This window comes from Toxotes jaculatrix, chromosome 6 (assembly GCF_017976425.1).
Source record: "Toxotes jaculatrix isolate fToxJac2 chromosome 6, fToxJac2.pri, whole genome shotgun sequence".
NCBI classification, from domain to species: Eukaryota; Metazoa; Chordata; class Actinopteri; family Toxotidae; genus Toxotes; species Toxotes jaculatrix.
Genome location: NC_054399.1, coordinates 15,991,899 through 16,014,833, shown reverse-complemented (window position 1 = coordinate 16,014,833; position 22,935 = coordinate 15,991,899). Strand labels below are relative to the sequence as shown.

The window sequence follows — 22,935 nt, the reverse complement described above, 5'->3', positions numbered from 1 at the left end:
AGAATGGTAGTTACAGTATTATGAAGATCAACAATGTATTGCAGTTCAACAAAGGGCAAAAGAGGCATCATCCTCTACACTGTCTATAGCACTAATCAGGGGTGATCACTGGGGTTTGTATTGTGTTAGGGCTCTTCAGTGCGTATACTGATCTTTACTACATTAACCATTTAATCATGTGTTTATTACTCAAAAGAAAAAAATACAGCACTGTGACATTCTTGTAGGGATCATCCTTTTAGGTGCGTTGGGTATTTTTACCTCAGTGAGATTCAGTGAGATTCAAAGTGTTTCAGTGTTGCTTGGTATGTGACATGACATTTGTAGTGACCTTGTATCTCTGTCTCCTTGTGATATTCATATCATTCATGCTGAACTCACAGTACACTACACTAGAACAGCTCTTTATGGTATTTTGTGATATTTTCATTTAATCTCGTAATATATCAGCATAGTCTCCTTGTAGTCGCCATTTGCCAGTGCTGCTCAGTGCTGGGTTTACTTGGGCTTATTTGAACTTTATGGTAGTAATATTTCATCACATCATTTTGTCACAAGCGTGCAGAATATGTGACACTTCTAAATCTGAGTGACTTTGCTGACTTTCATACATACTGGTTTACCGCAGTGAGATCAGAGAGAACTTTAAGCCACTTTTCCTTTATTGGAAAAATCACACACCTCCAGGTGTAAGAGGGTCAAAGATTCGGAGTCCGAGACTTTCGTGTAAGAGATAGAACAACATCTCAGCTCTTAACTTCTCAGAGCTAAATCGTTTTAATCCAGGATGTCAACATAAAATCCACAGTCACTGTCGTCTACCTGCCAAGTTCTTTCAGAAGGAATAATGCCTTCAGACAGTGGTGCTGAATTCAGACTGAGTTAATGACTGAGTTTGGTTTTAAATGCTGTTTTATTAGTTTAATGGTGACTCAGACAGGCTGATGGGGTTCGAGAGGAAGATCTGAATCAGTATCTTCTGAATCTGTGTGTGTGTGTGTGTGTTTATGTAACATAAATTACTGCGTAATTTGCGGCAAAACACATTTAAACATTTATTCTTCAATTTTCATCTGATGCTGGTTAACAACTTGTGTTTTTTTTTATTGAGCTGATTGTGTTACGGGTCACCCTCAGTGCCAAGTGAGAGAGCCAGTTGTGAAGAATCACGGGAGGGGAGTGTTGAAGTTTTATGTGGACACATGGTCAGAAGGCTGAGGGTCAAGGATGAAGGAATCTTATTTGTTTCATAACAGAAATTAAATTAATGTAAAATAAAAACTGTAGATGTTGAAATATTGTTCTTTTTAAATCTTTTTAAAACAGCCCCTACTCCTTTTAAACAAAAGATGGTATCAGAAATTAATAATGAACAAGGGTAGGTTTAATGGTGCTTTATCATTAAAAACATTCAATTCTGTTAAAAACTTAGTAGCTCACATACATTTTTAAAGCATATTCATAACTACACACATGCATATTTCATTCTCAGCAGATGAGTATACCTGAAAGTGGCTGCTGCCTTAAGAGTCACAGAGGGCTAAGAGTGACTAATTTTGCAGGCGGCCTTTCATAAAGTCGTGATGACATCAACCTTTTTGGGTGGGGAGGGGGATCAAAGCGTCTTTATAATGTCAACCCACCAATAAAAAGCCTTCAAAGGGAGATTGCTAATGAACATAGAGTCGGACGTATTTATAAGACTGATGGATCAACCACATGTGTGTAATAACACAGTCAAAAAGCAGCGGAGAAAAGTGGAGTGCACACTGTAATTGTCCCGATCCCTTTAACCCCACACCCTGTGTAGTTTCCATTAATTCCTAGATGGAAACAGACCGCTTCCTTCGTCATTGATTTACCTCATAAAGTTAGAGGTTTTGCAGTTAGTTTTGGCAAAGAGGAATTCATGTGCAGCTGTGCAGCTTCTGTTTCTGCTCAGCTTCTGCTTTTAGATTTGTGATGAGATGGGTTGTCGGGTGCTGGGTCCTCTATATCCTGTATCCGTCTTGTCGTACTAGGGTGGGCAATGACAATATATGTGTGTGTGTGTGTGTGTGTGTGTGTGTGTGTGTGTGTGTGTGTGTATACACATATATCATGAAACAATATGAATTTGTCAGTTGTCAGAGAATTTGTCGCAGTGAGTCCAAGGTGATGTCTTGTTTGTCCGACCGATAGTTAAAAGCCCAAATATATTTAGTTTGCAATGACATAAAACTGAAAAGAAGGGAATCCTCACAACTGAAGAGGAGCAACAATTATTCGATCAAGCTCGATTAGGCTTTGGTCATTGAACAAATCAACTATTTTGATATGTCATCTTGGTCATTTTTCAAGTTCTGCAAGTATTGCTTTTCTCTGTTTCATATTATTGTAAACTAAATATTTTTGGGGTTTTTTGGTTGCGTTGGACAGAAGACATTTAAAAACGTCACCTTGGACATGTTTCATTATTTTTTTTTTATTTAAAAATCAAACGTTTAATCAATTAATCAAAAATATAATCAGCAAATGATACATAATGAAAATAATTCTTACCTGCAGCCCCAGATGGACAATGTTTATAATTTTTGCTTGATAAATGACTTAAACAGTTATTCAATTATTGAGATAGATACCAATCAATTCACTATCAGCTAATCAGTTAATCTACTGATGTTTCAGCTCTAACAATGGTGCATGTACCGGGAGATGTGTCGTGACAATATTCGATTATTATGTGAATTTTAGGGATTATTTTCCTGGATTCATCAAAAACAGATTTCCCCTGTGGTTATTCATCTCGGTTCTGCGATTTAAAATCACACATACAGTGACATCAGCCACTCCTACCTCCTCACACACTTGCCTCGCCCATTACTGCTCTTTTCATGAGCCGACCTGTATCCTCCAGGGTGATGATGAGGACTGACGACTTACTCATCGTGTTTCACCTCCCAGCACAGATCACAGATGTCAACTAGATGTTGACTCACACTGTGAGAAAGGGAGCTAACAGCCCATCGGTCTTGTAGTAACAATAACAATGATAATGTGTCTACTTTATATTTATTCAGCAGTCACCAAAGTTGCACGGCACTGTAAGATCAAAACAACACAACAGCTCCATAACAACCACCAACAATATAAACAATCACTAATATAGATTTAAAAGTCTGTATATTTTACGTAAAAGGGTTTTATTTTTTCCATGTGGAGGGCAACATCTGTTTATTACCACTTTGATGCTGTTTATTTAGTTCAGGTGGATTCATCCTCGCCTTTGCCCTGTTCTAGAATAAAGTTTTGACTCCGTTAATAGCTATTTTTCCGTGTGTTTCAAATCTCGTGTATATATTAATATATGCCGTAAATTAGAGCTGTGATGTGATATTTCCTCAAGGTGACAGCAAACAGGATTTAGTTGCTGAGGTCAGATGCGTTTTGCTCTTAGCGTGTTGGTGACAGTCGTTGGGAAATTTCTCGTGTATGTGCAGCCTTGTGCTCTTCGCTGCTAGTGAAACGACACGCTTCACACGTCGCAGTTTATTTTATTTCCTCAAAACTCTTTAGTAAAGATCTGCTAATTGTTTGAACAGTTACCTTTTTCTCCCATGCACACCACAGTTTAAATTTTAAACTGCAGTTTCCCAATGTGTTTTGGCAGGTGGTGGTTAGTCATGTAGTTATAAGAAGTCAGTCGGTTTGTATTTTTAAGGTTGGTAGTTCGGTTTTCAGATTTCTTATAATATACTCATATTTAACATCTTTGTATTCAGGGTCGCAAAATTTAATTTTTCTTTCATTCTTGCCACACTTTTTTCTCTGCTGGTGTGTCCACGAGGATACAGAATTTAATGCATAGTTTTTCCCTGGTTTAACTGCTTAAAGTCATGACCGCTATAGGGGAAGATCTGCTCTGGAACAGCTTTGCCAGCCCGGACTGTGTGTTTGAGGTCTGAGGTTTTGCCACAGTGAAATAAGTGCTTGCAGCTTTTTATTCAGTCTGCTTGTGTAGAACTGATCCACTGACAAATCTGCAGCAAAATTGTCCAACTCGACCAACTTTTTAACCTTTCGTCAGAACTTAACCAACCTGAACAGAGCTATTTTCTGCAGTTGCTTCATAATAAAAGCCTCTTAATGTTTCTTCACCGAAAGGCTTTTACTGTGATGCAAACATGGCAGTGTTAAAATAAATGTTTTCAGCTGTAGCTGACAACTGTGGTCAGTTACTCCAGTTCTTTAGCAGCTCTTTCTTTGTGTGCTGCATTGTGCTCATTGTTTTGGACTTAAAGGGAAACTCTCGCTGGGACACAAACATTCTCATAGCCTGTAACCACAAAAACTCCAAAACACAGTGATGAGGTGGATTTAGGCCTAGCAACACATCAGAACAGAAGAACTCTCCACAACTGTGGAGAAAATGACTCTCAAAAGCTATAAACAAATGTAACCCTGGGATACATTTCTGCTTTTACGTGAAGAATTAATTCATAAAATCATGATGAGAAATCGAGTGAATAATCTAAATAATAAAAGATGATGTGTTTTTCTGTGGCTCTGGTCAGACAGAAACCTCCGTCATATCAGATCAGGATGGCAGTGACTGGCTGGTATCAGTTTAACTGATACTGTTTTTATGCAGATCTGACTCTTTGTGCTGTCTGCATGCAGCTGGTCCCTCCCTGCAGTTCAGACATCAGATCTGACCTTTGGTGGCGTCACGATTGGTTGGCCAGCCCTCTGGGCCTCAGCCCATGTCAACACACCGCGCCATGATGCTCATATCACTCTACATGACATGAGGTCAAAGGTCATTGCAAGTTGCCAGCATGTTGCCACATAATCTGTGACAGGACACAGCTAACGTCATGCTCACTGTGAGTCTAGCATGAGTCAGCTATGAGTATCTCATTATCCTGCTACAGCTGGTCAGGCTTTGCTCACCTGCACTGACAGTGCTGCTGGATTTCTCCCTCCACACACTCCAGCTCCATCTGCTGTAGTTCATCTGCATCTCTTTCCCATTTCTCAGTGATGTGGATCAGTTGGGTTTGGTTGCCCAACTTTATTGACGAAAAGTGTTAATGGCAGTACACTGGGTTGTAACCTCTGATGTAAGTTTTTTCCACATCTAGAATAAAGGCTGATTGATTGAGTAGGGAAAGTTGTTCGTTATGCTACAAGTAATGCTGGAGTAATGCTGGAGTAAGCCTGGGGGGCGGGTGGAGGGGGGCGGGTGGGGGGTGGAGGATGGCTAGTCAATTAATTGATTAGTTGATCGACATAAAAGTAACTGGAAACTCTTACTGTAACTATGCATTTAAAGCAAAAAATGCCAACATTTGATGGTTTCAGCTTCTCAGATGTGAGGACTTGATGCTTTTTATACTCGATACTAAACTGTGGGTTTTGGGCCAATATGGCAAAATATGTCGTCTGAAGACCTCACCTTGGGATGTTGGAAATTCTAACACAATGCTCTGTTATTTTATAGAAAAAACAAATAATTGATTCATTGAAAAAATTATATATAATGAAAATAAACATCAGTTGCACTCCTAAAATCAATAAATAAAATAAATCATATTGTTCAGAGCAGATTATCATTGTAAAGGTCAGTGCAGTGTCTGAAATTAACTTTTTTCATAACCCTCTCTGTTCAAAGATGATCTCATGGGGTCAGACGTGAATGTCCTCTCTGATCGTTCTTCGCCCGTCCTCTGACTCCATGACGATGACTCTGACCCTTCCCAGGCGATGCTGTGGCTGGTTTTATTCTTCTGTTCTCAGACAGCTGATGTTGTCTCCAATGGTCGTTCAGTCTCTTGTCCCGGGCCCCTTGTCTTTTCACATATGCAGCGTTCCCCACATCTGTTGCATGTAATGTCCTAGATCAGTCCAGTTTTCCTCCTCCAGTCACCACCCATTCTGAACGCCTTCTAATCACAATGTCTGAATAACAGCTGTTCTAATCTAGCAAGTCAGCATCATTAAAAATGATTCAGAACAGAGGCATTTTACAGGAATCTGGACTTTTGTAACAAAGAATATTTGACCCCTGGTGAGGACTGACAGAAAATATTGACGTGACAGTGGCTGTTCGCTGGACTTGATCCCAAATCGTTGCCAATTCACAGTTAACGCCTCAACCCACTGAGCCGCAGGACGCCTCTGCTCTGAGTCTCTGGAGTCACTTTGCTCTGTTCCTACAACAAACACGTCTCAACAGAAATCCCACTGCGTCCACAACCTCAGCCAGCTGGTTTCTGGCTCGTATCTTTTTAGCGTGTTTCATAGCATCCTGTGCGTCCTACTCTCTTATTTGGTGGAAAAACAGAACTGCAGCAAGCAGAGTGTTGGGCCGGGAATAATTGCAGGCCTGCGAGCTGGTCGATCGGCATTGCAGTGACAGCCATGAAACCACAACTGACGTCAGCAGACAAGTGTGACTGTGTTTGTGTGACTGTGTGTGTACTTGTGTTGAATATCACTGCTAGAATAGTGGACTGAGTGTTATCCTGACATCTCTGTGACTCCAGGAATGATGTTCAACTCAGGGGCAGATGAACACTCAACAAAGAAGCTCTGTTCCAGTATTTTCGTGCAGGATTAGACAATAGCATGGTTGATGGACTTTTACGTAATCCTAACGAATGAAGAAACAAGACGTCCACATGCAGCCTGCTCCTGCACAGTTTGTCACAGGTGAACTTTATCACCTACATAGGCTTCAGGGCTCCGCCAACACAGCGGGATGCCAGGTAGGGAAATACTGGGGGGCTGGAAACGACTTTCAGCTACTTGAATTTTTTTGAAAGGTTGCAACGACATGACAAGATGGTGTGTCTGTGAACTCAGGGTCCAGTTGAAATTCCTATTTCTTACATTATGTTTAGATGGACTAGTACTGAGAAACAAATACTATTGCAAATATCTGTAAGTGTCATCATTATGAATACCAAGAACACCTGATATTATCTAGTGCTCATGTCAGGTTATTTTTGCTAAAAAATGTGTATGAACAAATAAGTACTGTATGTAAAATAGAGGAATGCACCAATCCAGCTTTTTCTCTTCCACAATCAATTCTAAATATCGCAACTCAGGGAATCTGCTGATACAAAGGACTGACCTAACGCCAGCACACTTTTTTTTCCAAAATGTATTAATTTTAGTAGTGTTCCACTGTGTGGAACTCATTAGGATAATTTTTATGTGAAGTAACTTGAGGACAGGGATTTCCATGGCCCTAAAAGCTGAGCTTGTGGTCCACGATGACTTACTGAATTTAGCTCACAACAGAAACTTTGATCAAAAAACTGTTTAATGTGGCTCGGTCTCATCACAGCTGATAACCAGTCTGCGTAGTAAGGTCAGTATCTGGGCCGATGCCATTCTGATGTTTTGTATTGGTGCATCCTTTAAATTTACTTACAAAATATATGTTACCTTAGTTTGTATTTTTTCATCCAGTGCCTTTTATTCTATTTTATGATCTAATCTTACTCCTTACTACTGTTAATGATAAAGTAGGATTTCTGGGCCTTTACATGAAGCAAGCACCTAAAAATGGTTCAGACAAAAACAGGCAGAGAAAGACTCGAAGAAAACACTCTTCGCCCGTTGTCTCCATCTTGTGTCCCGCTGTCCAGCCATGCGATTGGCTGCTCCTGGGCTGCCCTCGCCTAATTAGAGGAGGAAGTGGCACACTCTTGCCTCACCACCGGACTCAATCACTGTATACTGAAAGGCGCCAATTAGTGCCATATGAACATGATTAGAGGAACACTCAGTATGGCCTGTTGCTGGGCAAAGACAGACTGCTTGTGTGTGTGTGTGTGTGTGTGTGTGTGTGTGTGTGTGTGTGTGTGTGTGTGTGTGTGTGTGTGTGTGTGTGTGTGTGTGTGTGTGTGTGTGTGTGTGTGTCCTGAACCAGCCTGTCCAGTTGCGCACCAGTGTGATGTAAGGTTGTTCGATTTTCAGGTCGATGCTGGAGCCAAATCTAGATCTCTACTGCTGGGGCTGTAATCACACATCGCCTGTCTGAGTGTGTGTTTATGTATGTGTGTGGTTCTGGTGGTTCTGGCCCAGTGTGTTACGCCTCTAACCAGTTTCTAATGATGTTAATGCTGATCAGCCACTGTATGGATTTCTCCCCGGCTGGACGGACAGAGCTAATCACTGCACATAGACTCCACGATCAATACCCGTCCGGAGGAGTGAATCAACCTTTGAGGCGCCCTGAACTCCAAAAAATTTAACCACTTCAGCACTGCACCAGTTTCATTCATATTTAAAGAGTCAGTCTGCTAAATGGCCATAGACAATGAACCACTGCCACTCCTGGACAACCTTCCAAAGATCACTTACTAACAGCCAACACCTTGATAAAAAGAAATCCAATTTATTTTTTAAAAAATCAGGTTTTAGGGTGTTTAGGGTTTGTTTTAGATTCACTGTTTCGTACCAGCGCTCAGCAATCATACAGACAGAAATCCAAAAGAGCCTGGTAACAGAGACCACCGCCTGCACTCACTGTAACACAAAATAGACTAGACTCTAAAACAGCAATGAGATGACAGGCTCACTTACAGTTTCTCAGCCAGAAACAGTCATTTTTGATTGTCGAAGTCTATGTTGCAAATCTATTCTGTCGGTACAGTACATGAAAAAAAAGCAGAAAGTTCAGTTAACAGGGCAGCAACATAGAAACAACCCAGTCCGGAAGTATCTTTGGATTTTGGACTGCTGATAGAACATTGCAAGGAATGTAAAAATATCAACATGGGTGAGTTGTGATAGAGGATATTGGTCTTCATTTCCAAGTATTATGGTTCATTTCATAAGATGAGCTGTTAATGTAGTAATGTTTGTTGCCAAGTCTCAGAGAGTACCTGATATGGAACAAGGCTGGTAACATTTGCCCCCCATCATTTTTGTTCTTGCTTCCTTTCTTCCTTTCTCTCTACTGACAGCAATAAAAACAGAGGTCTGCTGTTTTCAAAGTCCTTCCTCTGCCTGTAGGTCAAAGGTCACACAGAAAAATAATAAACACAGCAGCTGGCTTGACTCAGTACAACCTTCTCCTCCCCTTGGCTATATTTAGAGAGACATGAGCTGCTCTGAGATCAGATGTTGATGTTGGACAGAGAGCGTTTGCTCTGTTTGGACAGGGATCCACAGTGGCTGGTCAGGTGGATGGAAAGAGCAACTATCTCTTCATGGAGGCGGGCTTTCAGTTTCAGTCCAGGAGGGATGTATACAACAGTGGAAATTTTTCTAAGAGGATATCTGAACATAATGCTGTGTAAGTGGTACTTGTCGGTATTTCGACAGAATGCAAACTTAAGAGGGCCCTTGTTTTTGCTGTCTTGTAGAATGATATAAGATAATTCAATTAGACCTGAGTGATAGGTCAACTTACCCTATCAAGTCTCCCCAGTCTCACCATCTCAACAGCTGTAATCAGCCATTACAGCAGTGGATGTATTTGATGTCCTTTATAAACGGCGTAATTCTTCGGGGTTCCCTGTGAAGGAAATGTCCCATCGTCCAGAGAGAATTAAACACACAGCACCACAGATTGTTGATCAACCTAACAGAAAAAGTAAAAATCTCATATCATTGCAAGTGAAACAACTCTTTGCTTGTTATGTTAGGTTAGAGACTAGACACTTTGTTTTTTAGTTATCCTTTTCAATTTCTTTTCGTTGATGCAGTGTGGTGAAACAAGCAGCTTTAATCTTTTAGTAGCCTTGGACTTGCACATTTATCTTGTGAGACTTTATCTGTTTTTGTCAGAGATGAACTATCTACAGATGAAGGTATGTCTTGCTGCGTCTAACAATTTCTCCAAATATTTTTTCCTGTATTATTGTGTATAGTTGGAAACTTATGGACTAAACTTGCCTATGTTTATCCAGTGAAGCTTTTCTGATCTCACAAACTTTTTGTCCAGACCAGTCAGCTGCCCACAGAGCACCACGAAGCAACTGGTTGCCTTTTCCAAACATTTTCTGTAGTTGTTACAGAGAATGCATTGACTGCACTGTGAGGTCTGAAATAGTTACCATCAAAAGCCAACTTTTGTTAGTCGTGACATTTTAACCAATGTGACCTATCAACAATTAAAACAGTATTTGTGTAGAGTCCAGATTTGTTTGAACTGATCAATCAGCTCTAGATTTTCCAGTATGGCTGCCAGTAAGTTCATCATCAGAGATGTGACTGTGTGAAACAACAAAATTCAATTTTTCCTTCACTTGGGAGGTTAGTATAGTATAACTAATATAGTATAACTACCCTTGGAAAACTTTGTTAATTCTTACAAAAAAGCTATAAAAATATTTAAGACCCTTTCTTCAAATGTTAATGTTACTTTTAATGTCTTGAACTGAAAAAAAAAATAAAAAATAAAACAGTAAATATGATCAAATTTGCAAAAGTTTGGGACTCTTACTTAGTCCCTACCAACTTAAGCATGGGGTTGGAAATATTCTGCTTTGGGGTTGTGGCTCAGGAAACATTGCATGGATGGAGGGAAGATGGATTTTTACTTTCAACAGAGAGCGGATCGTCTCTGTTCTGCATAAATAAATCTCCTGCTTGTTCTTCTCCCACCCTGCTGCCCAACCTCTCTTTCTCTTTGTGCTGTCATGAAGACGTAAACACACATGTGCGCACACATACACATACACAGAGCCTACAAACCACACACAGTGACGGTGAAAGGAAAGGTCTGTTAGGCGGTATGAATGGAGGGGAAGCCAGTTATTTTTCTGCTGCTTTCAGATCAAATGTTCAGTTGGCTTGAGGTGTAAAGCAAACAAACCCTCTTTTCCCCCCTGAACTCTCTCACTAACTCTCCCATGTGCGCGCACGCACGCACGCACGCACGCACGCACGCACGCACGCACGCACGCACGCACGCACTCACGCACGCACACACACACAATACTGTCTTATACTGGTTGTTTTTTTGTCATTTCAGATGATATAAAAACATTAGTACACTTAAGCTCTTTGCTTTTGTTTACCTTTATACACACACACACACACACACATATTCATGAAGTGTTCCCTGGCCTGTTTTCCTCCTCTCCTCCTCACCTCTCGCCTCCTTCCTGGTGTGATGTTTGGGGCCCCTCGGCCAATTCCCACGCTACGGGGAAAGAAAACAGGAGGGAGCGTGTGTGTGTGTGTGTGTGTGTTGGTTGACTTTTGAACTTGGGCCTGTGTCATCCCCCATCAAATAACATCTGGCCTGGACGGTTGTTTTCTGTATCACTCTCGCATACATAACAAAAAGTTCCTTAAATCCCTCAGGCCTGGTTCCCATGCGCACATCACAAACATGCATGCATAAAAACCAACAGGAACTGTTCTCGCTTGGCATTTCCCAGCCTAAGGGTTTCACTTTTTGTGCAGTTACCCTAATAAAAGGCTTTCTAATGAAAGCCGTGGCCTTAACATCAAAGTGAATGTCACTCAAATACTCTGTGACACTGGCACTTTGTGTCTATTAATCATTCATGTCGCGTTTTAAGTCAAAGTGAAGAATCTGATAAAAACAGATTTGTTTCCAAATGTTGATGAAAACACCTCAGCAGTAATTGTAATAGAGTTGTTTGTTGTGTCTGACCAACATTTCAGAACCTAAAGGTCTAAAGTTTGGCTCTTTTGTTTGAAGAATAACTTAAATGATTATTCATTTATGAGAATAATTACAGTGACAAATTTTCTGTCAGTTGACTAATTATAATTCAGTCACCCAGCTTCCAGCACAGACAAATGCACAAATACTTATACTGAGAGATGATGCAGTGTAAAGTGCAGTTTACTTTATTTGCTTTGAAGAAAAAGGATTCCTCCACTTCTGTACGGTGATGAGGTGCAAACTAAACATCCTGGGAACAAAAGCAGAGGTTAGGATGTGGGTGTTGAGGCATGTGTGTGAGAAAAGTTAAGTAAAACAGAGTTAAAGAGAGAAAAGGGAGCTGTCATTTACGTCAGAGAAACGCAGAACAATGCTGGAGGCAGGAGACAGACCAAGGTCAACTTGTTATGCATGGTGCAACTGAATGAGTTGCCTGTGTTTTAAAAGGGAGCTTTCCCAGTTGCAGATGCAGCGATAAAACAAGTAGTGCAATTTGTAGAGGTGGTAATAGAAGAAGTTGTTGCAGTAAAAGAAAGAATAATCTAGTAGTTGAAGTTCTAGATCCACAGTTAAAGAATTAAAAGTCTGGTCTTGGCACCTTTACAGTTTCATAACTGTCTAAATGTTACATAGGCTATTTCCACCCTGACAAGGTTAAACACTGCTCAGACATAAAAAAGAGTGTTCCATAAAAATTGGAAATATCAGTATCGGCCTTTAAAAAATTCCAGACTGGTTTTTCTTTCACTTACAGTAGATTTTATAGGCTACTTCCTAAGGGAGTGTAAATTTTGACTACAAAAAATTAGTTTATTAACATCTTTTCTGACTTTTTAAAAAAAATATCCTTCACATTTGTTTTACAGCACACTTTCTTGTTCCTTCCTACAGCATAAACTCAGTAACCCCTGAAGGAGCCATATTGCTCATTTCTGTCCACTGTGAGTACAGTATTACTGTATTTTACCGGTGATGAGACCCACCCACACAGTGCAGGACGTATTTCACATACGCTGCTTTAAAAAAAAAATCCAGTTTCCAGTTTATTTTACAATAAACAAAAAACAAAAACATCAGTAAGAATAAAAAGGAGGAGGTAGTCAACAATGGTCACTCAAATCACATTCAGGACAAATTTTGATACCTGGTCTGAATTGTAGTCTGTTTCAAATACATCTAGACACAATTAAAATTGAAGATTAGATAGATTAGCATCCAAAACGTGTAAAATGTGGTCTCGGTTTTTCAGCAGAAAAAGTACTGACCTTTTAGAACAAAGAAGGTGGAAATCTGTATTTTATGAGGTCATGTGTTTACCACACAAAGAAATCTCTGGAAATTAGTTGGGGTTTACATGCCTTATCTTAAGTACCATATTTGAAGTTTTGTTATTAAACAAGTAATTGTCTTCTGTATTAGGACATTGCAGTTATATTCAGCAACGGGTGTGGCAGTGTCACATTTTCCTCAGCAGTGGGAGCTGTCTCCCTGTCAGAGGAGGCCTGTTGGTTTCTGCTACTTGTGAATGGGAACGAATGCCACAGACCAGCAGCAAGCTCCAGTAAACTGCAGCTGCTGAAAAGCTCAATGCTGATTATGAGTCTGTGGAATGTAGAATGTTGTGCAATGTTATGAATTTACATTAATTACCTTACCTTACATTAATTACCTCTTCAGCCTAAATTTCTATTATATTTTTTACAAATTGGCTTTATTTTGTATTATTATTGATCTATTTTATACTTAGACTTTATATTGTTAGGCATTCATTGTGGACATCAAAGGGAGAATTTCATTGTACAGGGAAACATGTTTCCTTACTGTGCATATGACAATAAACACTTTAAATTTGAACTTAATAGTCACAGTAAGACCACAGAAGAGCTCTAATGCAGTTCAGTGGAGTTTACCTGCTCTTGTCACGGCCATTAGTGACTTCATCATAGTTTGTGTTTAGCCATCTGTTGTGCAGCCATCTTCATATTAATTCACTGTGTTGGCCATAAACAGCAGCACAAATCTGATATGTTGAGTTAATTAAATATCAGTATCATGCAATCAGTGTTGTCCAGCTTTGATGTGATGGAGACATATAGGTGAACACTAAAGATATTTGTATAACCTAATTTCAGTGGATAGTAATATTTTGTAGAGTGTGAAAAGTGAGGTTATAATTTAGCAGTGAGGGTTTAAAAACCATTGATATGGCAGATGCATAAAAATGTAAACTGACAAATTCTTGGCACATTTGTCTTGGCAAGTATCATGTTGATCAACATCTACAGGCCACATTTACTGCTCCCATTTTGATACATAATCCAGTGATTTGCTTTAAAGATGTGATTCAGTATCAGAAAAAATACCTGACCGTGTTAAATCCTGGCAGCAGCCATGCAGAAGTGTCAAAGTGCCCTTGAGCAACATGCTCGAGCACGCTACCTGCTCACCCAGAGATTTGACTGAATGAAGGATAAAATACGAAAAACAATAAAAGAAAAATATAGGGCACAAGAACAGGGGCAAAATACTACTTCAGTATCACACTTTAGTGCTTGAACATGAACCTATCCAAAATATATTTTTTTTAATTCTTCATACATGTATTCATGAGGAGGGGAGAAATCATCTGCATCCCGCCTTGAAGGGGGGTATCTACGTAAGCCCTGTCACAAGTCTCCTAGTTCACCTCTTTCCTGGCAGGCAGGTCTATTTATAGATTCTGACGTCACTGGTCTCCTCTGATGGAGCCTCGTCACGGCTGACTACACTGAGCCAAGACGGGCAGGGGGGTTGGGTGGGTGGGGCATATGTATGGCGAGGTGTGGTGGGTGGGGGTATCATCATTGAGGTAAGCCCTGCAGCAGGAGCCCTGCCTCTCTCTGCCCTGTCACACCAATCAGGTATGAGATGCTGAACCACATCATTGTGCTGGAAACAGCCTTCCAGATCACCTCCTCCTCCTCCATCCCTCTGTCTCTCTCTCAGCTTCTGTGAATTGAGTCTGTTTCATTCAGCATCAATTGCATAATAGCTATCTTTCATTTATCAGGCACTGCTATTGCTGGAGCGCTGGAGGCAGGCTGAGCTAAAAATAGACACAGAGGCAACCTTCCCTTGCTCTGTTGGTGCTCTGGTTTCTATTGTGATGAGGGAGGAGGAGGGGGCGGGCTGTTATGGATGAGAATAGACCTAATTGTTAAAAATACAAACACAAAAAAAAATACCATTTATATTTCTACATAATGCTTTAAAATGTCATGTCAATCATAAAATATTCACTTATAATCTAATAGTGTAGAGGACTTCTTGTAGCAGAATTTAGGTCAGAGAAGAGCTGAATGGTTGTAACTTGAAGGTGGCTGGTTTCAGTCTTATTGAAACACATGCAGCAGTCTTGTCAGTGGAATGTACAGTGCACAGTGCTGTCTGACCAGTAGAGTCAGTGTGTCCCTGAGCAAGGCACAGCTTGCCTGAGGGAATGTGGAACACGGTGAGGCTGCAGATGAGTAATTTCCCTGTTGATAGGCTTAAACTCTCCTCTACCCTCTTCAGGTCATCTTTTGGTACCTTGTTCTCTTTTTTCTTTTGTGGATGCATGGTGTTTTGGAAAAAAAAAACAAAAAACATTTAGTTTGGTTGAAAGGAAATTTGGGGTAAAAGGGAATTTATTGAGTGAATGTTGGCAATACTGAACCCTGCAATTCAGAGCCTGCAGACAAACCTCATCCTGATTTGAAGGATTTCAAAAGGGTTAAATCAAGGCCAAGTCTAACTGTGATACTGTTAGACTGACTCTAGCTGGCAAAAAGACAGATTTTTGAAAATGCAAGAGATTTTGTTCATTCATACAAATAAAATCTTTAGCACTGAAGCTCCTGTGCATTATGTATATAGAGGGAGGTAGTTCAGTAATAGGAGTGCCTTTCAGAGTGGTGGTGTTGAGGGGCGGGAGGCGGGTATGGGTAAGTAGCTCCGCTGACGTAACATGCATGAAGTCAGTGCTGACGTTGTGCGGCGTGTGAGTGTTTGCCTGATTGCGAAAAGTGAGTAATCACAAGGTCACCTGTTTAAACAGACGCTCAGAGTCAGGATAGAAAGTTTGAATCACATGTTTTTATCCTGAAATTCTTATTATGATTTTTTACTCTGAACTGTTTCGGGAATGTTTTTATACGCCTTTCCCTTTTGCTGACTGTCGTTGAAGCACTTTTGGATGTTTAGACTGTCAACATGCAGACTAATGCATGCTGTGCTTTCCACTCATTCTGAAGAGGCTTTATCACAGCTCATTGTAGCTTGTCATATCCTCATTTTAGCTTTCTTTTGTGAGCAACTGTAGGAGCTATAGTGTGCTATGTTAGTATCAGATTATTTAGGTTTGGATGCAGAGCTGACTCTTACAGGCATGCTTTGTTTGAACCAAAAAAATCACTGCCTTTCAACAACAGCTTTTATAGGAGTTGGTCTGAAACACTTTCTGTGTGCAGATGATCTGAGGCAATGCTGCATTTGTACTGGCTATCAGTGTCTTCAATTAAGCCATTAACGAAAAGGTATTTTCACGAAGTTGCATTGATATGATGTTATAGCAGCAGTAGTAAAAGTAGCAGACCTACTGACAATAGCAGAGGTAGTAATAGTTGCATCATTAGTGACGATACTGTAGAAAACAGTAGTGGTACTAGTAGTTAGACTTTTTCAGACCACACAAAATAATGAAATTAGAAGAATAATGAGGTGAAACAAAATGGCAGTTCAGTCTGTCAGGCTAATTTGCAGATGGAAATGACAGAAGTAGTGACAGTAGTATTTATGTATTTCTTCTTCTCTTTCTCTCCCTATAGTTTTGATGTGGAGAATGGCCTGTCGGTGGGTCGCAGTCCACTGGACTCTCAGACTAGCCCGGGTTCTGGTCTGGTACTTCAGGCCAACTTCCCCCACAGTCAGCGCCGTGAGTCTTTCCTCTACCGCTCCGACTCAGACTTCGACCTTTCGCCCAAAACCATGTCCCGCAACTCATCCACTGCCAGCGACCTGTGAGTAACCTCTACTTTATGCAACATTTTACACTCTGAGTTGGATTTGGATGAAAATGTATTAGTTTACTTCTCAGCACAAAAAATGAAAAGGCCACTGTTCTTCCAGAAGAAAGAGCTACAGACTGTCTGAGAACAGCAGCTGGTGGAAGACATGGATGACACTGATGTTTAAAATATGACAAAATATGTCTTTCGTTTACAGTACATTTTGTATTTCATGCCTTTGTTTGATCACATATACATTATACTAAATACAGAATCAGATTGCATGGATTGTATCACTACTGCTACAACAGAGTTACTGAGCAAATACAAGAATTTATTGTCTAGGTATATATGAAAACCCATCCCAGGTCCTGTTTACACTCTAAAAAGGGCAACTGGCTTTAAAGAGGCTTTTGGTAGCAGAGCTCGTGTTTGGCAATGTGAACAGTGGAGCAATCAAATTTAGTTGGGACGTCAAGCAAAAGCCAAAACTACAATCAGAACTAGCTTCTTATCCAGTGTCTGCCTGTTTATACTGCTAAAGATTTCTCTGTGCTGCTAGCAGTCTCTTTGAAGCCAGAGTGTAAATGGGGCCTCGGCCATCAATAGCTGTCGCTCCTTTGTTTTGAAGGGAGGAGGGACTGAAACATTGGGAAGTCAATTGGCTACCTCGGTGAGACAAAGTGTGAAGACTGCTGTGACTTTCTGCCCATCTCTTTGCACTGTGCCATGTTGTTATGAGTCAAACCCACCACTTCTCCCACCTCCCGCCCCTCCCTCACCTTTTCCTGAACACAAACCTTAGAACATATCTTGGACTCTCAACTTCAAAAGCATCACCACCGCAAAGTTTTTTCTGAACAGTCCCAGCAACCATTTGACGGGAAGTTGATCTGGTGTCACACAAGTGGGAAGTGAAACCAAGGGAGACAAGACAAAAATCACATCAGAGTGACTTTTTGAAATTTAGGCCTTGATTTCATGTAACAGTGAAAGACAGTACAGTCCTGGATTTTCAGTACCGGCATTCTATAGTTATTCAATGTCAAAATGTTTGCTGGACAGGGATGTACAGTCTGACTTGAGTCTGACTCTGACACTGTACTTTTCACCGGCAGCATGGATTTAGCCTGAAGTCTGAATGGTTATTAGGTGCATGCCATGACCCTAAAGCTTCCAGAGAGATGTGCGCCTCCAAAAGTTGTCTCTCCCAGCCCTGAGTGCATGAACACTGCTCCTGTTCTAGTTATACAAATATATCTTGGAGGCCTTCTGCAAGAGCGGAATTAAATGTGCATTAAATTAATTTTGACCCTCACAGAAACACACACCTGATGCTAGGTTATTAAATTTCTAGCCACCCACTGAGGATTTCAATATTCTTTAGGCTTTTAGCTCTCCCAACTCTAGAGACAAATATCTTTAGCTGATAAATGCTTCAAAACAATTTCACAAGTCACTACGACAAGTCTTTTTTTTTTTTTTTTTAAAGTAACCCACACTCAGCTTGTCAAAGCTTGTTTGCTGGAAACCATTGGCAGCGGTTTTATATGGCAAGGAGAAGAATCAAACCAAACCTACCAAAAACTATGAGCTAAAACCTGTCATTGGAGTCATTTTATTCACAGTTAATAGTAAAAGCACCTCCTAATGCAGATTTATTGAGATCGATTAAGTTAAACCTCAATGGCTAGATGCAGTATTGATTAATGCTTCCTTGCCATTAACCAGCATCACTGAGGTTTAACTCTAATCTGCATCTTTGCCTCCAAGAAATAGTTGTATAACTATAAAATATCCTCTCCTCTCTCTATATCCTGATGTTTGAGACCAACTATGAATCTCCTCCAGCTGTAGTTTTCCTATTAAGGTCCTTATTAAGATCCTAATGACAACAAACTCATTTGTTGTCATTATTTGTGTGTTTGTGTTTTGGGATTTTGGAATCACATGGTGTTTCCTGAGCTACTGTTTCCCACATCTATTCCATCTCACATGAATTTTTCACAAGATGTTTGTCTGTGGTTGTCTGTCGTTTTTGCAGGCATGGAGAAGACATGATAGTGACTCCATTTGCACAGGTTAGTCGCATTTACATGTGTACTTTAACACACAGTCATGGTTGTGTAAGACCAAGAGTTTCCAAAATTTACTGCCCACGTTTATTAAATTTGTAAAATCAAACAAAAATAGAGACTCCCAACCCTGTGGCTATTTACCTTCACAGTAAGGGTCAGAATTTAGGTTTTGCACTGAAGCCAGTTTAATATTTTTTCTTGTGTGAATACTCACACTCATTTGTGAATTAAATGGATTTATAATATAACAAAAACATACTTTCAGCACTAAGTTCTGTTCATAGTGTGCCATTAGATAACATGGCATGTGGCATAAAACATTGCGTGATATAGGTTTTCAAAACTCTGTGGTGTATGGACTTTATTTATATTGTAATATCCCAGACCATAAACCCTTGTAGGCCCTGCTCTATCAAACTGCGGAGCCCCCATGGATTTCAGTTAAGGCTCTAGTTATTTCCACTGAAGTGTTAGGAAAAATGCAATCACAAAAGTTTTAATGTTGCCAAAAAAATGGCAGAGAGCCAGATTTGTCTCATGAAATGTTACTTTCTGTTCTCTGCTCTTCCGTATTTAGTCTCTGGCAGTCGGTTTTGGCTCTCAGCACTTAGTACTTGTCATTTCCAGGGACATTATAATGTACAGTGTTTCCATTCAAACTAATACTGTCTAATTGTAGGTGTGGGTCTGTCCAGACAGTCCACATGGCTCTTCACTGGCCCTTACTCACCGTTTTGAGAAATAAGAGATGGTTCATTTTTCACACAAAACACCCACACACACTCCCTTTGTACTGAACAGCTTGTTCTGAGTAAGTGCATGATATATTTCCACACTGCAGTTGGATATTAAACTAATTTACCTGAATAATTTTACCAACCATATTATCAAAAATACTGCACAATCTGATATGACGTTTAGATATCATTGCCCAACTAATGATTATACAGAGCAGCTTTGACCCACAATGATTTATCTGCAAAAGACCAATTTTCGGTGCTTTTGTGTGTCACACTTCTGTTGTGAAACAAGCTGATGCTTGCATCTAAACACAGAACAAGAACACACGTCAACACCGTGGGATTTTGAAACTCAAAAACTGTAACATGCCTGCTGTTTTACATCAGAAGTTTGGAAACCAGATTGATTTTATGATCCCAGTCAAATTGTAGTTTCAGTGACATTTGGCTAACAGCCATTAAAGCCTTAAGGCCAATCAGCAACTGCACATCGTGCCTTTGAAGTATAAAGTAGTTTGTAAACCACTTTGCCTATGTGAATGGGAAGGATTCAGACGAAGAGATTAGATTTTTTTTTCTGTTCATCAAGTCCATACACCTTGCATTTGTGAGAAAAACACTTTCAGTTTTTAGACCAAATCAGTTTTACTGAAGCACATAGCATAAAATCCAGGAAACACCTGCCAGTTTACGGTGTCTTTACAATGACCTGAATTTAAAAAGTTCCCATAATTAACCAACAGAAGTATTGGGTCACTACACACTATTGTATATTCACATACAAGTATCAGGAACACTGCACTCACTTTGACCTCATAGTGCTCCAGAGAATGAAATGAAATTCTCTACCTAGACCTGGTCTTACATCCAGTGTTTCTTCTTCTTTTTACTTTGCTTGTTTTTAGGTTCTTGCCAGTCTGCGAACAGTGAGAAGTAACTTTGCAGTTCTAACACATCTGCAAGATCGTGTGGGAAGCAAGTAAGAGCAAGGAAAGAGAGTGGATGACTAATTAGTTGTTTTCTTGTTATTTATATATATGATAACACTTCATCTGTTCCCTGTCCCAGGCGGCCGTCAACCAGCAACCAGCCATCTATGTGTAAGCCATGTCTTGCAGGTTAGTGTTAACATCACTTTATGATGAGTTTTTGTACAGGGAGGAAATGCATTGTCTTCAATGATGTCAACTGTCTGCATCTGCTGAAAGCTTTAAAAAAAACATGATTGTTTTTTTCTTTTTGTGTGAGTAAAAGAGTCTGAGCTGTACAGAAGCAAACTACAATTTATGCCACTAAACTTCTTTTAAACATATTTTACCGAAGACTAGATGATATTGCATATAATATAATTTAGTCTAAGGCTATATCATAAGGCTTGTGCTCTTCTGTGACCTGTGTTTGTGTAACCCCTGACCTTTCAGAGGAACCTTACCAGAAGCTGGCGATGGAGACACTGGAAGAGTTGGACTGGTGTTTGGACCAGCTGGAGACATTGCAGACGAGACACTCTGTCAGCGAGATGGCATCCAATAAGGTGAGGACTCATTCAACTTCACAGGAAACCTCAACTGGTCAATGAAGTTGTCTACATATATTTCATTACCTACGAGGCGCTGGTCATAAGGGGTACCACAGTTACTGTAGGTGGGTGAAACCTGATCCTCCTTCGTGCAACATTTGGCTTCAAAAATATAGGAAGTTTTTCAATTGGTGCAAATCACATGTGCTCTGAAGCTCCAAAACCTCCAAAAGAGGTGGAGTTCTGTAATGGCCATGTTAAAGCTGAGAGGTTATTCAGTCAAGAATTTCTGATAAGCCAAAGATAAATCTGTGCACAAATAAACTCACATATACTAACATCAGTTGTAGACACAACAAATTTAAATATATCAGCAGGTGAGAACAGACATCAGTCGTTGCTTGTTTTGGGAGTTATTTACACTAAAAATAATTTCATAATCTAATATAATAGGTCACATGATTCAGGATTTTCTAGCTTCAGTGCATGTGGTGCAGAAAAGGTTCTTGTCATATATTCCTGTTTACACACACACAAAAATCAAATCTAAATCAGGTGTGAGGGTAAATATATAATTTTATGACACATCCAGCTGCACTCTGAGCATGGCTGTGAACATTCAGGTTCATGAATGGCATCTCTCGCCGCTGAAAGAGTTAATCAGCATCTCCTCACTTCACTCCTTCCTGTTTTTCTCCGCCGTCTGGCTGCTATACTCAAACCTCCTCCGTGCATCAGTCAGCCAATCACATCCCTCTCCTCCGTCCAGCCCCTGAAGCCACGTAAATCTGATTGGACAGAGATGGGGGAACAGTGTGCAGGGCGGGGGAGGGGGGTTCCTCACAGCCTCTCCCTCCCCGTCTCCCTCTTCATGTTTCTCATTGACAGTGTGTGACAGTAGTTGGATGAGCGACTGCAGTCACACCCTGTCTTCCCCCGATGGCAGACCACATCCCCAGCCTCATTCTGCCCCACCCCTCCCCTCTGACCTCCCTACCCCCCTCGCCTCCAGGACAGCACATGGGACTGTGGGAACTTATATTTCCAAGTGATCTTCTTTTCATGTTGAAACCGTCCCTGTTGAGTGTGGAGTGAGCAGATTACAGCCCATCGCTGAGCCAGCAAACTTGTCTACTTGTCGTTTTGGATTTTACCCAGCTCTAACATCAACATGCAGGGGTTGACATGCCTGCGTCGGCGCTCTGGGTTTGTCTTTACTGGAGACTCAGACAGGTGAGCGCTGCTGGCGTGTCTTGTTTACACCGGGATCTATTGATCGGTGGTGCAGGCTTTGCAGGGGGGCTGAATGCTGAGTGAGCCTGCCTGCCAGATCTGACTCAGGACTGAGTCTACAAACAGGGTTGAACGTTGAAAATGTGTGTGTGTCTATGCATGTTTGAGTATGTGTTTGTATGGGAAACATCAATAAAGGAAAAAAGGACATCCATGTTGGAAGGAGCAGCTGACATGATTTTGTCATGTTAAACAGATTCTTAAAAGCTGTGGGCTCTGTTTATAGACACAGGAAATATGTGAACATATTTGTGTTTAAATGTGTGTGTGTGTGTGTGTGTGTGTGTGTGTGTAATGGAGGGAAGGATACAAGAGGAAAAGCATCACAGAGTGAGCTGTTGTGTTGAGAAGCTACAGGAGCAGACGACCAGATGATCAACAGACATTTCTGGTTATATCTGCACGGTTGTGTTTCATGTCAGTATGTATGTGTCTGTGTGTGGAACCACTGCAGCATCACTCTCTCACCCAGACCCCCTCCCTCCTTCAGCCACCACATGCCAGAGCTGTTACATAATCAGTGTGGAAGCTACCGCTGCGATAAAACTCAAGGGGGAAACACTGAACCCTTTTGTTTTTTAAAAAAGTTTTTTTTGGGGAGGGGGGGCATGAACGTAATGCTGGTGTTAGCAGCGAC

At 40.6% G+C, this 22,935-nt stretch overlaps 1 protein-coding gene across 8 annotated transcripts in view; it reads left to right on the top strand.

Moving 5' to 3' along the window:
- The window catches only part of LOC121183709 (cAMP-specific 3',5'-cyclic phosphodiesterase 4D-like), a 98,876-nt gene that overhangs the window by 57,774 nt on the left and 18,167 nt on the right, over positions 1-22,935 (top strand). For 5 of the 8 annotated variants that reach the window (XR_005894224.1, XM_041040889.1, XM_041040890.1 and 2 more), the window contains 6 exons: positions 16,489-16,680; positions 17,300-17,341; positions 18,713-18,749; positions 20,392-20,465; positions 20,555-20,604; positions 20,908-21,020. Coding sequence is in view for 7 of the 8 variants with exons in the window: in XM_041040889.1 (XP_040896823.1) it covers positions 16,489-16,680; positions 17,300-17,341; positions 18,713-18,749; positions 20,392-20,465; positions 20,555-20,604; positions 20,908-21,020 (508 nt within the window). In the remaining variant the exon portion in view is untranslated. The remainder of the gene's footprint in view (positions 1-16,488; positions 16,681-17,299; positions 17,342-18,712; positions 18,750-20,391; positions 20,466-20,554; positions 20,605-20,907; positions 21,021-22,935) is intronic. The other 3 variants (XM_041040891.1, XM_041040893.1, XM_041040892.1) reach the window with 1 other exon arrangement.